Consider the following 18,869-nt stretch of genomic DNA (forward strand, 5'->3'; position numbering starts at 1 on the left):
GTCGATTGAAGCCATCTGACAGGTAGATAGCAATGCTGACATGCCACCACCTCCCGACCAGGCCTGCCATCTTTCAGGACAGGGCCACTATTTGGAATATGTGAAGCAGAGCTGCAGGAAGTATTAGTATGGGTTAGGGCTGGACAGGAATGAGGGAGCTTGCTCCAATTGGTGAGCCATGAGAGTCCCTGCCCAGCAAGCACAAAGCTGTATCTGTGTTATCACTGCCACAACAGAGTATGATGAGACGCATGCTTGACCCGTGTAGCCCAGATATACACTCAGCTGAAATAGCCCCTTTACTCCTACCCCTTTTCCCTTAATAATAGACCACACAGTTCTCGTGGAGTAAACTGGCCACAACAGCCTTTATTAAAAACCAAAATAAAACTCCAAAATTACTTTAATAATAAATACCCTTAAATAACCTATAAACACATATAACCAAGAAACAACATGTTTTACCAGATTGATTGGTCAGTGACGGAGCTAAACTCCTTCTTCCCATATACCTATAAATATATATATTCGTATATATCTATATATACACCCAGGGGGGGCACTGCGGGACTTTCTCCATAACCTCCTAGGCCTCCAGCTGTCCCGCTCGGAGACAACCACCGTTCCCGCAGTGCAACAACACCATTATTCATCAAAACGTTTGATGTACACACCGGAGGGGCCATCTACCGACGAGCCCCCCACCCACTTTTTCCACCTCTATAACTGCTACCGTCACTGACCAATAAATAACTACCGCCAACCCCAGCTGTCATGACGACCCTTGCTCCCGAACCTGCAATGACAAAAAACATTAACACAGCCTACAGTAACAACAACCTATAAAGGGAGGGTGGGTGGGAAAAACTGCCTCCTCGTGTCTTCCTCCTTCCGCACTGCCCGTTCCCGGCTCCGCCCCCTTCCTTTAACTGGCCGCTCCCCTTCCTTCAGCCCCGCCTCCCCTTCTAAATCCCACCCCTTCGTGTGTCACTAGACACACGGTCATGTCCGGCCCTCCTCTATCCATCCCTGCGGTCCGTCCCGCTCCGGTCCTCTCTTGACCCGTGTAGCCCAGATATACACTCAGCTGAAATAGCCCCTTTACTCCTACCCCTTTTCCCTTAATAATAGACCACACAGTTCTCGTGGAGTAAACTGGCCACAACAGCCTTTATTAAAAACCAAAATAAAACTCCAAAATTACTTTAATAATAAATACCCTTAAATAACCTATAAACACATATAACCAAGAAACAACATGTTTTACCAGATTGATTGGTCAGTGACGGAGCTAAACTCCTTCTTCCCATATACCTATAAATACAGTGGTGTGAAAAAGTGTTTGCCCCCTTCCTCATTTCCTGTTCCTTTGCATGTTTGTCACACTTAAGTGTTTCGGAACATCAAACCAATTTAAACAATAGTCAAGGACAACACAAGTAGACACAAAATGCAATTTGTAAATGAAGGTGTTTATTATTAAAGGTGAAAAAAAATCCAAACCATCATGGCCCTGTGTGAAAAAGTGATTGCCCCCCTTGTTAAAACATACTATAACTGTGGTTGTCCACACCTGAGTTCAATTTCTCTAGCCACACCCAGGCCTGATTATTGCCACACCTGTTCACAATCAAGGCATCACTTAAATAGGAGCTGCTTGACACAGTAAGGTCCACCAGAAGATCCTTAAAAGCTACACATCATGCCGAGACCCAAAGAAATTCAGGAACAATTGAGAAAGAAAGTAATTGAGATCTATCAGTCTGGAAAGGGTTATAAAGCCATTTCCAAAGCTTTGGAAATCCAGCGAACCACAGTGAGAGCCATTATCCACAAATGGCGAAGACATGGAACAGTGGTGAACCTTCCCAGGAGTGGCCGGCCGCCCAAAATTACCCCAAGAGCGCAGCGACGACTCATCCAAGAGGTCACAAAAGACCCCACAACAACGTCCAAGGAACTGCAGGCCTCACTTGCCTCAGTTAAGGTCAGCGTTCATGCCTCCACCATCAGGAAAAGACTGGGCAAAAATGGCCTGCATGGCAGAGTTCCAAGGAGAAAACCACTGCTGAGCAAAAAGAACATCAAAGCTCGTCTCAATTTCTCCACAACACATCTTGATGATCCCCAAGACTTTTGGGACAACATTCTGTGGACCGATGAGACAAAAGTGGAACTCTTTGGAAGGTGTGTGTCCAAGTATATCTGGCGTAGAAGGAACACTGCATTTCATAAAAAGAACATTATACCAACAGTAAAATATGGTGGTGGTAGTGTGATGGTCTGGGGCTGTTTTGCTGCTTCAGGACCTGGAAGACTTGCCGTGATAAAAGGAACTATGAATTCTGCTGTCTACCAAGAGATCCTGAAGGAGAATGTCGGACCATCTGTTTGTGTACTCAAGCTGAAACGAACTTGGGTTCTGCAGCAGGACAATGATCCTAAACACACCAGCAAGTCCACCACCGAATGGCTGAAGAAAAACAAAATGAAGACTTTGGAGTGGCCTAGCCAAAGTCCTGACCTGAATCCTATTGAGATGTTGTGGTATGACCTTAAAAAGGCCGTTCATGCTCGAAAACCCTCTAATGTAACTGAATTAGGACAATTCTGCAAAGATGAGTGGGCCAAAATTCCTCCAGGATGTTGTAAAAGCCTCATTGCACGTTATCGCAAACGCTTGGTTGCAGTTGTTGCTGCTAAGGGTGGCCCAACCAGTTATTAGGTTTAGGGGGCAATCACTTTTTCACACAGGGCCATGATGGTTTGGATTTTTTTTCACCTTTAATAATAAACACCTTCATTTACAAATTGCATTTTGTGTTTACTTGTGTTGTCCTTGACTATTGTTTAAATTGGTTTGATGTTCCGAAACACTTAAGTGTGACAAACATGCAAAGGAACAGGAAATGAGGAAGGGGGCAAACACTTTTTCACACCACTGTATATATATTCGTATATATCTATATATACACCCAGGGGGGGCACTGCGGGACTTTCTCCATAACCTCCTAGGCCTCCAGCTGTCCCGCTCGGAGACAACCACCGTTCCCGCAGTGCAACAACACCATTATTCATCAAAACGTTTGATGTACACACCGGAGGGGCCATCTACCGACGAGCCCCCCACCCACTTTTTCCACCTCTATAACTGCTACCGTCACTGACCAATAAATAACTACCGCCACAGCCTGAAAGGGTGAAACCTCATCCTTGATGGCACCTCCACACCCGCAGGGCCGCCTGAATGCCCTCCTGAAGCCCCAAAGACCAAAGGTCAATGCCCACATCCGTAAGATGGACCCCATCCTTCCGTAAATAAAGGCCAACATTGACCTCTAAGTCCCTATGGCGAATCACCAGCCCCCCTTCTTTTGCCAAAAACCTCCCGACCACCTTATTGATTCTAATCCGTGCCTTGTTGATTCTGTACACAGACCGGGCCATGCGCCAAGTTGTCCGCGCCACCATGTCTGACCACAGCAGCAACGTGTCCGGGAAAGCTGTGCGCAGGTATACCAGGTCCGCCTTGATATCCGCGATCAGGTCCCTGACCGTACGAACACCCAGGTCGTTACCTCCTGCATGCACGACCAACACATCCGGCGGCCCATCCAAGCCAACATATCTTTCCACTTCTGGGACCACCCCGCCCCACATCATACCCGGCCTACCCAGCCACCGGATGGTCGCCTCCCGCCCGGAGATCCCCAACTGTCTCCCACCTGGTCTGGCATCCCCTCTCCTGGCCCCCCAGCACACATACGAATGCCCCAGGATCCAGACGAGGCGCGGAGGCCCTCCATCTGAAACAACAGAACAGAACATAGCAATCACTCACCCCCACTGTACAAAAAACCCCCCTTCTTTTTTTTTTTTTTTTTTAATTTATTCACAAACCAACTGCGGTCTAACATAAGTACGGAATCGTCTGGATTCCCACCTCCCCAGCCTCCGCACGTCCGCTTCATCCAACCCGCGTCTGGCGGCCTCCGTGGCCGCCCCGATACGGAAGGAGTGGGAAGCGTACGCTGCACTATCCAAACCCAACCCTTGCAAGCATTGTCGCAGTACCGCCACAAACTGGTATTTGGACAAGAAAGACCCATCCGCATGAACCAAGAAAGGACCACCCCCTGCCGGCCGTTCCCGAACAAAGCTACCCACCGCCCGAACAGGGCATGCCACACAGCCCGGCAACGCATGCAAGGACAGACGAACCCCCACACCTCGTTGGTCCGTTTTTGACCTCCTCAACAGCACCGATACGGTATCGTGGAGCACTGTTACATCCTGCGCCAACAATCCACCCCCGACCGCCTTGGAAGGGCTCACCAATTCCCCGATCCTGAAAGCCCCAAAAAACGCCAGCGAGAAAGCCGCCAAAAACAACAACCCTTCAAAGCGCGATGAACACACCGATCCCAATTGTGCGCACAACGACAACAGATTCACGAAAGTAATAGGCCGCCGCGCATCCTGACATTTATGCCCCAACCGATATCCCTTAACCGCCTGTTTCACCCAAAAATCTTTCGTCCAATCCGCCATCCCCCGCAGCTTGAACCAAAACGCCAACCCTGTCAATTTCTTATTTATGGAGGAAACCGACTTCCCCTCCTCCATGTTCCTGGTCACCCAATACAACACCAAAAGCCTCATCTCACGCTCCTCAGCCCCGACCTCCGCCTCCCGGACCAAAGCCAGCCATTCCAACCATACCTTATTATAAGCCGACCATGTGGCCGCACTTAAGGACCGCCGGATCCATCCTGCGGCGATTCCAATGCCAACTCCCAAATCCAGCCCGGGCAGGGGACTCCCTCCTCCATCGCGTCCGGCGCCAGAGTCCTGAACCTGTCCCACTGGAACCGAGACAAAGAATCAGCCAGGGCATTATCAACCCCCGGGATATGCACAGCATAAAGCAAAATGTTCAACTGCAAGCAGCGCAACACCAACTGCCGCAGCAGCCGTACGACGGGTTGTGAAGACGCCGACATGCCGTTGATCACCTGCACAACCCCCATATTATCGCAATTGAGCCGCAATTTCAAGTTCCTGCAAGCCTGCCCCCACAGTTCCAAGGCCAGCACCACCGGAAAAAGTTCCAGCAGCACCAAATTCTTAAGGAAACCCGCCTCTACCCAAGATCGCGGCCACGGCTCCGCGCTCCAGTGACCTTGAAAGAACGCTCCGTAGCCCGTGGATCCCGCGGCGTCAGTAACCAACTCCACGTCAAAGTTACTCACCGGGCCCGACATCCACACTGACTTGCCATTGTACTCGCTCAGGAATCTGTACCACACCAAAAGGTCTTCCCTATGCTCCCTAGTCAATCTGATAAAGTGCGTAGGCGACCGCACCCCGGCCGTGGCCGCCGACAGCCTGCGACAAAATACCCTCCCCATGGGAATGATCCTACACGCAAAATTCAATTTTCCCAACAATGATTGCAACGCACGCAACCGAACCTTCTTACACCCGTGAATCTCCCGAATTTCCCTCTGCAAGTCCCTGAGCTTCCCCTCCGGCAATCTGCACTCCATCGCCACGGAGTCAACCACTATGCCTAAGAAGCTCAGCTCAGTACGCGGGCCCTCCGTCTTATCAGCAGCCAAAGGCACCCGAAATCTCTCCGCAATGTGCTGCAACGTGGACAACAAAATCGCACACACATTGGAAGAAGGAGGACCCACGCAGAGAAAATCATCCAAGTAGTGGATGACGGAGTCAACACCTGCCACGTCCCGAACCACCCACTCTAAAAAGGAGCTAAACGCCTCAAACATCGCGCAGGAAATGGAACAACCCATCGGCAAACATCTATCTACATAAAACCGTTCCTGCCAACAACAACCCAGCAAATAAAAACTATCCGGGTGAACCGGCAACAGTCGAAACGCAGATTCCACGTCAGACTTCGCCATCAACGCCCCACGACCGTATCGCCTCACCCAGCGGACCGCCGCATCAAACGACGTATACGACACTGTACAAGCCTCCGGGTCAATGAAGTCATTCACCGACCCCCCCTTTGGGAAGGACAAGTGGTGAATCAACCGAAATTTGTGAGGCTCCTTTTTGGGAACCACCCCCAACGGCGACACCACCAACTCGTCCAACGGTCTCGTCGGAAAAGGCCCCGCCATCCGACCCAAGGCCACCTCCTTCGCCAGCTTCTCAGATACCACCGCCGGGTGCTCCAAAGCCGACTTCAAGTTCCTCGCCAGCGGGGGCACCACCGATAACGCACACGGGATCTTAAACCCATGCCGAAAACCGGCGTAGAGCAACCCCGCTGCCGCCCTATCTGGGTACCTATTTAGGAAAGGAACCATCCTTTCCCACATCACCGGCGTCGTCCCTCTTGTGCGAAGGCTCTCCGGCACGTTTTCCCTTCTTAAAACACCGCGCGAGTGCGTGTCCTCCCCCGCAGCCCGAACACTCGTGTTTGAACTTGCAGGCACCACCAAACTTGCAGGAGCCCTCGTTGAACTGCCAACACACTCCCCATTTTTTTCCGGCCGACAGTCCCGAAGAGTGGCTACTCCCGGCCCCCCCTTGAAATGGCCGATCAGGGGTCCTCGCCGACGCCATGAGCCTCATCCAGAGGCTAATGTCCTTGTGGTCCCAACGCAAGGCAGGTCGCACCGCCCTGCGTTGACGGAACTGCTCGTCGTAGCGAAGCCACGCCGTGCCACCATAAACCCTATGGGCCTCCCCCACCGCGTCCATGTAACAAAATAAGGCCGAACAGTGTTCGGGACTCTTTTCCCCGATGACGCTCGCCAAAATAGCGAACGCTTGCAGCCAGTTAGCAAACGTGCGCGGGATCAAACGGTACCGACGCTTCTCTTCATCCTCCTTCTTCGTATCATCAGGTTTAACCCTATCCAGGTTAAACTTCTCCAGGGGCAAAAGGGAGAAAATCTCCACATATTCCCCCTTCCAGATTTTGTCCCTCACCTCCTGTTTTAAATGCGCCCCCAACGGACCCTCGAAGCATACATATACCTCGCACCGAGCCGCATCTGCGATCCTCACAATGTCCGACCTCGCCGTCTTCTCCGTGCCCGGCGAATCCGCCGTACTCACCTTATCCGAAACCTCCGGCACTTGACCGCCCACGGGTATCGCCCCCGACCCCACACTGAGCACTCCGTCAGCGACCCCAGGAGTCGCACCGCCTGCCTGCTCCACGCAGTCGACACCTCCCCCCACCGCGGGATCCAGAACCGGGTTACCAGCAAAACGGCCCACCAGAACCCGCAAACCCTCCAACAGTTCCCCCAGCTGGCCCCGCGCCACCCCGTCGGGCACACTCCCGCCCCGCGGCTGGGCAGAGGTCGCCAGCGGCGGCGCGGGAGACCCTGTCATTCCCCCCCCCACCGACACAGAATCCAACAAACCCCTTAAAGCAGTGGTGAAAACAACATTGTCAGTCGACTTACCGGGCTGACTGGGCGGACTCCCCACAGCCGCTGTTCGGACCTCCCTGGACGTGATCGGTCGACTGGGCACTTCCTCCTCCTCCGACAGCTCCCCCTCCGATCTGCTCGCCCCGGCCAAGTCCTCCGCACACGGCGACCCCCCTGGCGAGGGGCCCCTGGAAGGCGGGCTGCTCCACGCCCCTCGTTGACTGGCGGCTGCCCCCCCGCTGTCCAGCGGGACCGGCTGTCTCTCGGCTCTGTTGGCAGGCGGGCCGCTCCTGGCACCGCTCCTGCTCCGTGATGCCCGCCCCTGATCACCTGACAGTCTCTGCCCCCCCTCCGGACTGGCCCTACCCCCGCCCGCTCGGCCCCCAGCGGCTGGCCCAACGCTGCTCCTTCCGTCAACCCCCCGCGACCCGTGCAGGGCTGCCGGGGGGATCGTCAATGGTGGACCCCTGGCCGCAAAAGCACCCTTCCTGGCCGTGCCATGAGGAGCCCGTTTGCCCGCCCCCCTCGTCTCCCGCAGGGCTGCTGGTGGGGTAACTCCGGACCTGCTTCGGACATCCGCAGCCGTGCGTCCATGAACACGAGCTGTGCGGGGGGTCCTGCCGTCCGCCCCCCCCGCTACGTGCAGAGCGGCCGGGGGAGACACCCCCGCGGAAGTCCCCTTGCTGACGGCCACCCTTCCGGCATCCGCAGGGCGCCTGACCCTCCTCCTGGAAGCCCCCCCCGGCCCCTGCAGGGCTGCAGTATCCAAAACTCCCGGTGAGACGGTCCCGCTCGGGCCTGGCAAAGGCCCGCCATGTAAGTCCGTGGCCCCGCCCCCTCCCGCATGTCCTCGGCCTGCAGGCCGCCCGAACCCCTCCGGACGTAGTGGCTGGCTCCTCTTAGCCGGGGGCAAGGAGTGCTCCCCCCGTGGGCTCCTGAAAAGTCTAGCAGGCCCCCCCACAGTCCCAGGCGAGTACCTTGTCGGCGGCCGGGAAATCCGCCCACGTGCCGCCATTCCGCCGCCGTCTGCGCCTCCTGGCCGTTCCTCCCGCTCCACGGACCCGTCCAGCGCCGCCGCTACCTGCTGGTGTAGCCAGTCCGGTCCCCGCGATGATGCCGCCGCCCGCAGCCTCTCCAGAAGCGCCTCCACGTCGGCCATGTTCGGGACGAAAACGAGGAGCAGTGAAAAACTGCCTCCTCGTGTCTTCCTCCTTCCGCACTGCCCGTTCCCGGCTCCGCCCCCTTCCTTTAACTGGCCGCTCCCCTTCCTTCGGCCCCGCCTCCCCTTCTAAATCCCACCCCTTCGTGTGTCACTAGACACACGGTCATGTCCGGCCCTCCTCTATCCATCCCTGCGGTCCGTCCCGCTCCGGTCCTCTCTGGAAAACAAACCAGTAACTTGAATGCTGGATATTTGTGAAACAGCAGCAGGGGGTCTTGCTAAGAAACATCAGGCTGTAATGTAGGGTGACCAGACATCCCCGGGTTCCGGGGACAGCCGCCGGATTGAGGACACTGTCCCCAAACCAAGACGGTCCCCGGCTTTGTCCCTGGATTGCATTTGAACAGGGGCTGGGGCAATTTCAAAGACAGGCAGTGCAGAATAAAAAAAAAAAATCTGAATTGCACTTCCCCCACTCTGCCGCTCCTACTAGCTTAGGGGGTGGGGTGTATTTTTGTCATTATCTGTCCCCTTTCTGATGATCATGTGCTGGTCAGAGGGGAGAGAATATTTCTTCAGTTTCGGGTGCATGCCTGTTCCGCTCCTGCTCGCATGTTCTTCTGCCTTGGCTCAAGTTCCAGCCAGCCACCTGCCCATCTCCTTGCCTTCCCTGGCCGAATGATCTTCCTCAACTCCCCACCCAGTAGTAGCCGGGGGCCCGGAGAGTAAGACTTGACAGGCTGTGAGGCGGGCAGCAGCGGTGACGGGCAGAGGGTTGTAATTGCAGCTATTACTAGTAAAAAAATATATATATATTATGTCCCCGGATTTAATTGAAAAAATCTGGTTACCTTTACTGTAATGGCCTTACCCTCAGTGATGTGTTGGCAGCGTTATATTATGCTGCTCCTTACAATGCAGATGTATGAAATTGCCAGATATCAACATTTATTTCCCAGCTGCCTCAGAGGAAGAAATGGTTAATAGTCAAGGCTATAGGTACAAACAGGCAGATGCATGGCAATGACCAATGACTTCTGCTTACATTTAACTGACCCTGCGCTCTGTGTTACGACTTACCTCTGAACTCTGCATTGCTTAATATCGAACTTTGCATGACTTACTCCTGACCCCTGTGCTCTCCATTACTTACTCTTTACTTACTGACTCCACCCAATGCTCTATGCACTACTGACCCTCTGTACACTGCCCTACACCCTACTGACCTCTGAACACTGCCCTACACTCCACTGACCTCTGTACACTGCTCTACATACTACTGACCCCTGTAATCTGCACTATATACTAATGACCTCTGTACACTGCCCTACATCCTACTGATCCCTGGACACTGCTCTACATACTACTGACCACTGTACACTACCCTAAATACTACTGACTCCTTTACCCCTACATGATAATCCTACTGACCTTTGTACACTGTCTTTACTACTACTGACCTCTTCCCCCCGGACTTACCTACTACTAACCCCTGTACACTTCCCCTCACCCTGCTTGGCCTCTGTACACTGCCCTACTTATTAATGACCCCTGTACTCTGCCCTACATAATACTTACCCCTGTACACTGCCCTACATACTACTGACCAATATACACTGCCCTACCTACTACTGACCCCTGTACACTGCCCTATATACAGTACTAATGACCTCTGTAAACTGCCCTTCATCTTAATGACCCCTGGACACTGCTCTACATATTATTGACCTCTGTATATTACCCTAAATACTACTGACCTCTTTACACTGCCCTACACTACATGATCATACTACTGACCCCTGCACACTTCCCTACACTGTTATATTATGCTGCTTCTTGCAATGCAGACGTGTGAATCTGCCAGATATCAATATTTATTGCACATACTGAAATAATACTGAGAGGAAGAAATAAATAGGCAGCTTCTTGTTCATGATCACTGACTTCTGCTTACATTCACCTGACCCTGAGCTCTGTGTTAGGACTGAACTCTGTGTTACATTCTTCTGACCTTTGAACTCTGCACTACTTACTACTGAACTCTGCATGACTTACTCCTGACCCCGTGCTCTTCTTTACATACTCCTTACCTACTGACCCAACCCACTGCTGTCCTAGCCGTCGTCCTCATCCCTGCTGACCCCCATCCACTGCTGTACTGACTGCCGAGCTCTGCCCTGCTGATTGCTGTAAACTGCCCTACCCACTACTGACCTCTGTACATGGCCCTACATACTACTCACCCCTGTACACTTGCCTACCTATTACTGACTCCTGTACATCGCCCTACTTACTACTGACCTCTATACACTGATCTACATACTACTGACCCCTGTACACTGCCCTACATCCTACTAACCTCTGTACACTGCCCTACCTACTACTGACCCCTGTATACTGCCCTACCTACTACTGACCCCTATACACTGCCCTACATACTACAGATCAATGTACACTGCCCTGCGTACCCCTGTACACTTCCCCACCTACCACTGACCCCTGTACAATGCCCTGCCTACTACTGATCCTGATATCTGTACACTACCGTAAATACTACTGACCTTTTTACACTGGCCTACATGATCATCCTACTGACCTCTGTACACTGCCTTACCTACTACTGACCTCTACCCAAACTACTACCAAACCCTGGAAACTGCCATACATACTACTTGCACAGTTGCACTGGCCAGAGCTTTTAGGCTAGGCTTAGTTTATATTTTTATAGTAATGTTTGTTTTGTTAAATTTTTATATGTTTTCTTCCTGTCGTCCTTTCTTTTTATTGGTGCCTTCCTAGTTAATTTCTCAATAAAAAAAAAAAGGGGGGGGGGGGGGGGTTCCGAACCTCAGTGATCTTTGATCTCTTCTATTTTGCTCAGGTAAATCTTCACCTTTTAAAGGTTGCCTACCCCTGCTCCAACACTGGCAGAGTGGTGTAAAGCAAGAATGGAATAAACCAACATAAGGGCTTTCTCTATCACGGATCTTCCTAGCACCATATGTATATTTATTTTATGCACATATATCCTACTTATCTTTTAATCAAAACTACATTAATTAAGTGATGTTCCCATTGATTGATTCTACAAAAAATACACATGCTTACACCTTATTTGAAAACATTTTGTATAAATGTAATTAACACTACAGCTTTGAAAGGAACTAAATGGAGTATCATACGTCTTATGTCTGCTTGCGGCAAATGTGCATTAAATAGTTTATCATTGTACTTACATATTTCTTCATTTCACTCTTTGTATGCCCTTTAGCTTTTTAAAGGTAAATTTTTCTACTGCCTTGGTGTAGATGTTCGAAATGTCACCAACAAGTCAGATTGTGAGGCTGCCAATTATAAATGGGTTCACCACAAGTACAACTTTGATAATCTAGGACAGGTAAGGCTTAATATCTATTTCCAGCAACAGCCCTGTATTGTCATATGAAGACTTAAAAATCTAGTAATTATTTTTTTTCTCATTCTTTACTTCACGTCAATTTTTTCTTTTCATTCCAGGCTTTAATGTCACTTTTTGTTTTGGCATCAAAAGACGGATGGGTTAATATTATGTATAATGGTCTTGATGCAGTTGCTGTGGACCAGCAGGTATCTATTCTTTCTGGATTCGTTAAATTTTCTCAATGAAGTACAGTGTATTTTTTATGACAGTGTATTTTTTATGACATAAGGTTTTGAACCTCCCTCATCCCATCGTTATCCACAATCACAACAGCATTCATTGATGCAATATTATATAATGATATTGTAAATGTTTAATAGAGTTAGGCCGCGTACACACGCGGGGACTGTTCGCCCAACTTTGTCCGCTGAACAGTGTTTCGGCAAACAGTCCGCTCGTGTGTGGGCTTTCAGCGGACAGTTTCAGCGAACAGTCCGCTGAACAAGGTTTTTCGGAAATTCCGAAAAACTGTCTGCTGAAACAAAGTTTCAGCGAACAGTCCCCTCGTGTGTAGGCTTGTTCGTCAAACTAAGTTCCGCGCATGCTCAGAAAGGATTTACATGCCGAAAGTTATAATGCAGTGTATAGGACGTCGTATTTTTCGTCCCGTCGTACGTGCCGTTCACGTCATCGCGCACGGTTTCAGCAAACTGTTCGTCCGTCGTGTGTGGCCATGTCCGTCCATGCTAATTTTGAGCGGACTGTTTGCCGAAACTGTTTGACGGACAAAGTTGGGCGAACAGTCCCCGCGTGTGTACGCGGCCTTACAGTTTGTCTCATCTTTGACTAGCTTGTGCCAGATCTAAATCTATATATACAGTAATTCCACATGATAGTTTGCACCACCTTACAATATTTTATTTCAGCAGAGCTTGTACAAAGTTATGCAACTGTTTTGAATCACATAGCCATCCTGGCGTGATCAAAATATAACCAGCTTCTGTAAATAAAAAGGACATATTTTCAATGTATACGTGTTCTTTTTTTTTTTACAGGTTGTTTTATTTTGATCATGCCTGGAGCAATGCTCTTTTTTGTTTTCAAATGTGTGTGTTCAGTACAATTATATTGATACTATGTATATTATTGGATACAGATGACATGGACCTCCAGTCCATTGATTATTTTCTAGTGTAAGGTGCGTCACTGATGGTCTTACCTGTAAAATAAGTTGCACTGTTGTACTGTATGTTGAATAACATTTACAAACTTTGCTGGAACAACATATATACCTGAAATGGCAAATGCTGCCTGCCTGTTAAGATTTGGAAATTTAGGGGGCGGGTCGACCGCTGTCTAGTATGGCTGCTGAGTGAAGAAGCTCCGCTCAGCTCTCCGGGATATCTCACTCCACGGCGCATCTACTGATCACTGTTGAAAAATTAAGCAATTAAATGGGATTTTTAAGGTGCCAAAACAGAGAAAATAATTTTTATAAAAGTAAAAATGTATTCAAAGTAAAAACAAGACATACAGAGAGTAAATGTTGATAATACATTACTACTACTGTGCTAAATGATTTCATCTCATTTTGCTCTGTTTTGGCACCTTAAAAATCCCTTTTCATTTCTCTAATTTTTCAATAATGTTCGAAAGGGACATGGTGTCCTTGTTAGATGATAGGCAAAACATTTTTCTCATCTACTGATCACTGGTTGACATCCCCAGAGCCCTGTACCTCGGCTCCACTCGGTGGTATGTCCAGAAGCCATAAAAACCTGTTACAGCACCTTAAAATTACTGAATACTTTCCAGCCATGGGACGGAGACCACAACAAAATGGCAGCGGGTCCACAAAGCCGATGGCTGCTGGTGTAGCTCTAGTGTCTGGAGCAGTGGACATTTTGGAGGTGACTGCCCCATCCACTAATACAGCTGCTTCACCATCCAGCTCTGCTATATCTGTACCAGACATCCGCAGCCCATTAAAATCACGGCCAAGGACAGATTCTCTCACAGCAGGAGAGAAAGACACCATAGAGGGGGTGAGTGCAGCCCATGATTCAGCACACTAAACTACAACAGAGCAAGATTCATTGCAATCTTCTCCACTACTGGACAGCCTATCTCTGACACAACAATAAAAGAAATGCTGCTTTCCTTGAGTGCTTCCATTCAATCTCATGTTTTATCTTGCTTGCAATAACATAAAGGTGAAGTTCATGAGCTAGGGAACAGAGTCAGTCATGTAGAGGACAAAATGAGCGAATTCGCAACTTCATTTAACACATTGGTTGACACCAATAAAGATCAAGCAGACGACATCGCTTGGATGAAAGCCAAGGTGGCGGATTTGGAGGACAGATCAATTTAAAGGTGCGTTGCATACCAGAATCTATCGCCACGTCCCAAATATCACATTACGTCTGATGTATTTTTAACAGCGACCCCCACATTATCCTCCACCGATCTTACCATCAACGGTATCCATTGGGTAGCAAACAATTAGTGTATAAAGTACCTCTGCGCCAACCACCTTGACAAGGGGAATAGAGGGATGCTGCAAACACTGAAGGGAGCTTCACCTACTCCCTGAGCAATATCGATTAAGTGGTTTTAGTGTTGCGCAAATGGGGGAATACAAGAAAGGAAGGGAGAGGGAGGGGGGGGGAAGGGGGGAGAAAGAGAGGGAAGGAGAAAAGAAAAAGGGGAAGGGGAAGAAAGGGCAGGGAGGGGGAAGGGAAGCAGATGAGTATGCAGGTAAAGGATAAAAGGGTAAAGGTCAAAAAGTGCTAGTGTAAAATTATATGTGTCTGGGTGTGCACAAATCCTTGTTCGGTACGTGCTAAACTAAAATAAATGTTAGAGAGTGGCAATCAAATATAGATTCTGATAGAGTGCCATACAAATAAAAACTCACAGTAATGGATGAATGCCTGAAACAATAGACATACAAATCGTGGGTGCTGTGCAAAACTGCAATAAAATATGCTGACAATAAATGAATATATAACTTAAGGTGATAGTCCAAAATATATGGCTAAAAGTGTACAGTGAGAATAATCACATAAGCACAATCCCATGTGACATGCCAAGTGGAAAAAACACAGATATCAATCAATCCAATATAACAAAATGCATGTTCCATGCGGTGTTTATAAAGTGCCAAGTGAAAAAAAAAAAAAAATACAGATAACTATAACTGTCACTATACTTAAATAAAATTCAATTGGTTGAAACTACTACACTATGGGACATTATCTCTTTACCTTGTGAGGCATACCTATCCCAGGAACAGGAGCCAGTTACCCACCTATACTATTAAGGCTGTAACCTCACAGCCGTGAGGCATACCTATCCCAGGAACAGGAGCCAGTTACCCACCTATACTATTAAGGCTGTAACCTCACAGCCGTGAGGTAAGGGCACATCCATCCACATATTGGATAAATAGGAGGATTAAGTCACTGCACATGTATGCCTGCATGGATCACTGAAGTTCAAAGCTAGTGCTTCCCCTTAGAACACAGCACGTCCACAGGACTGAATATCCCAGACTGATTACCAGCACCTTATTTTTATGTGTTTATCATTTCACCTGTGTTGTAACGTTTTTTTGCTGCTAGCACTATTTGCACTTTATAAACACCGCATGGAACATGCATTTTGTTATATTGGATTGATTGTTATCTGTATTTTTTTTTTTTTCACTTGGCACTTTATAAACACCGCATGGAACATGCATTTTGTTATATTGGATTGATTGATATCTGTGTTTTTTCCACTTGGCATGTCACATGGGATTGTGCTTATGTGATTATTCTCACTGTACACTTTTAGCCATATATTTTGGACTATCACCTTAAGTTATATATTCATTTATTGTCAGCATATTTTATTGCAGTTTTGCACAGCACCCACGATTTGTATGTCTATTGTTTCAGGCACTCTATCAGAATCTATATTTGATTGCCACTCTCTAACATTTATTTTAGTTTAGCACGTACCGAACAAGGATTTGTGCACACCCAGACACATATAATTTTACACTAGCACTTTTTGACCTTTACCCTTTTATCCTTTACCTGCATACTCATCTGTTTCCCTTCCCCCTCCCTGCCCTTTCTTCCCCTTTTTCTTTTCTCCTTCCCTCTCTTTCTCCCCCCTCCCCCCCTTTCCCCCCCCCCCCTCCCTCTCCCCTCCTTTCTTGTATTCCCCCATTTGCGCAACACTAAAACCACTTAATCGGTATCCATAGGGTGCCTAAACCCGCTCACATTCCAGCTAGTGTCCCTAGAGATGTATTGCTCATAATAATTTTTTTCCAAATAAAAGAATAATTACTCAATACATTCCGCAGGGCTGACCAATTACCTGAAAAAATAGCACATATCCAGTTACTACCGGATTTTTCTAAGCACACATTACAACTGAGACGTAACCTCCAAATGGTAACCAAAGCACTCAGGAACCACAAAGTGGCTTACTAATGGAGGTATCTGGCCATACTTCTGATCAACCACCAAGGCACCATGAGTAGGATATCCTCCTTGTAAGATGGTCTCAACTTTTTGCGTCAATGGCAAATCCTACCTGAGCTTCCTCCTCTACAAGCAATGTCCAGCTCATTTCCAAAGAATGCCTTTTTGGAACCAGAATGGTGTAAAACCCAACACAAGCAGAAAAGGCAAAAAGACAAACATGGCACCTGACGATACCAGCGCATTAATCTCATGACAACATTTTACGGAGGCCCCACAAGCTCCTGAAGTACACACCACCGTACTTCATTACTCCACACCCCCTCCGGTGTTATTGCAGTTTAACTGCTCTTGACCCCAACAAGGTCTTTATTTTTTTAAGTCTTTTATTTTTGCTCCCATTTTCAAATTAATGTTTTGTCCTTGTTGGGACATGTTTCTATGCCGTTTCCTTCAGGAAAATTTGACCTCTTCATTATGTCAGGACACCATACTACCATTATCGGATGATCCCACTTGCTTAACCAATAACGTGTTTCAGGGATTTTCAACAACCATCACAGCTCTACATGGACTTCTCTTTCTTGGGCCCAACGGCGATTCCATAGCATATAGTCACTTATTAACATGGGTCTTCAGTGTTTATCAATAAACGCTAATGGCCTTAATCATCCGGCCAACAGACCCTTTCTTTGGGAAGAAGCTGCACACCATAAGGTGGCTTTCCTGGCAGTTCAGGAGATTCATTTTCATAAAGAGTTAACACAGATGTGTTTATCTCTTGTACTAGCACAAAGAAAAGAGGTGTACTATTGGCCATCAAAAGATCAGCGTCATTTGTACTTAAGAATGTGTTCTCTGACCCTAATGGTAGGTTTATTTTTGTAACATGTGAACTAAACTCTAAACCTTACACCCTGGCTTCCATCTAGGCACCAAAAACACACCAACTAGGTTTAATTCACAAAATTATACGGAAAATTTCTAAGGTGTTATATGGAAGTCTTATGTGTGGAGACTTTAATGTAGTCCCCTACCCAGAGCTGGACTCCTCCTCACTGACACGTTGCCGAGGCCCCTCCTTGAAAGACAAGGAGGATATATATGATGTTTGGCAGTGTCAGCATGCCAATGAGAAGGACTTTACCTTTTATTCTGCTAGACACAATACCTACTCCCGTATAGATCTCTTTTTGGTAGATAAATTGGTACTGCAGCGGGTGTCTTCTTCATCCATTCACAATATTACGTGGTCAGACCATGCTGCCATCTCCATCACCTTTGATGAAGGGGACCCCTGTTCTCCTACTCCGATTTGGTGCTGTAGTGACTCTATTTTACAATCCTCCCTCCATCAATCTACCATTAGTAAACATTTACTTATTTTTATGCTGGAAAACAACTTACAGACACAAATCCCTTCGCATTGTGGAATGCCCATAAGGCATTCATAAGAGGCATATTGATACAAATTGGCTCCAAAATTAAGAAATAATGTGATGCCCATCTTAATAAACTAATCTCAGATATACAGACCCTTGAAACATAGAATACAACCATCCCTTTGGCTTTCCTTGCTTCCTCCTTGTCTAAACTTGATACCGAACTTAGCTTGTTAATATGCGAACGCCACGATAAACAAATTAGATCACTTAAACTGAAATTCTAGGCCCATCACAACAAAGCAGGCAATTTCTTGGCCAACAGGGTTAAAACTAAGCAAGGGCTCATATTCAATACTTTATTCATTACTCCACTAAAACTAAACTGTTGAATGCACAGGCCATTGCTTATACTTTTGCGGATTATTACAGTTCCCTGTACAATATAAAAAAATTACTCTTCCACCCCCCCAACCCTCAGATGCAGATATAAAAGTTTTTTTAGCCAAATTACAACTCCCTACCCTAAGCACTACACAGAGTTGTTAAACTCTCCTTTCACTATTTCTGAAGCTTCCAAAGTCATCAACTCACTTCCCTCTGGTAAGTCGCCAGGACCAGATGGGCTTACAAATGATTACTACAAAACTTTTAAAGATATCCTTTCTCCACATCGCATAGCTGTGTTTCAAGAAGCAGCTTCTGGTTATTCTTTCCACAAGAAATGCTGACAGCATATGTGGTTACCTTGCCAAAACCTGGCAAGGAACCCACATCCATTGCAAACTTTCGGCCAATATCCCTACTTAATTTGGATTTAAAAATATACGCTAAATTGCTTGCACTATGTCTAATAAACGTTATGCCCAATCTAGTTAAACCAGATCAAATGGGCTTTACAAAAAAAAGACTACTGACACAACTAGGCGCTTTATCAATATTCGGCATCTCATAGAAAAAACTCATACGCCTTCTCTGCTTCTCTCCATAGATGCAGAGAAGGCTTTCAGCAGTGTCCACTGG

General features: G+C 47.9%; 1 protein-coding gene across 1 annotated transcript in view; it reads left to right on the forward strand.

Annotated features, from left to right (window-relative positions):
• LOC143959324 (voltage-dependent T-type calcium channel subunit alpha-1I-like) overlaps positions 1 to 18,869 on the forward strand; it is a gene marked incomplete at its 5' end in the record, with an annotated part of 1,279,315 nt that overhangs the window by 107,373 nt on the left and 1,153,073 nt on the right. Inside the window, 2 exons of the mRNA XM_077468009.1 lie at positions 11,855 to 11,980; positions 12,100 to 12,189. Of these exons, the coding sequence (XP_077324135.1) occupies positions 11,855 to 11,980; positions 12,100 to 12,189 (216 nt within the window). The remainder of the gene's footprint in view (positions 1 to 11,854; positions 11,981 to 12,099; positions 12,190 to 18,869) is intronic.

The sequence above is a fragment of the Lithobates pipiens genome, unplaced genomic scaffold (assembly GCF_037356315.1).
Source record: "Lithobates pipiens isolate NorthernLeopardFrog02 unplaced genomic scaffold, aLitPip1_a1.2 Scaffold_70, whole genome shotgun sequence".
Classification (NCBI taxonomy): domain Eukaryota; kingdom Metazoa; phylum Chordata; class Amphibia; order Anura; family Ranidae; genus Lithobates; species Lithobates pipiens.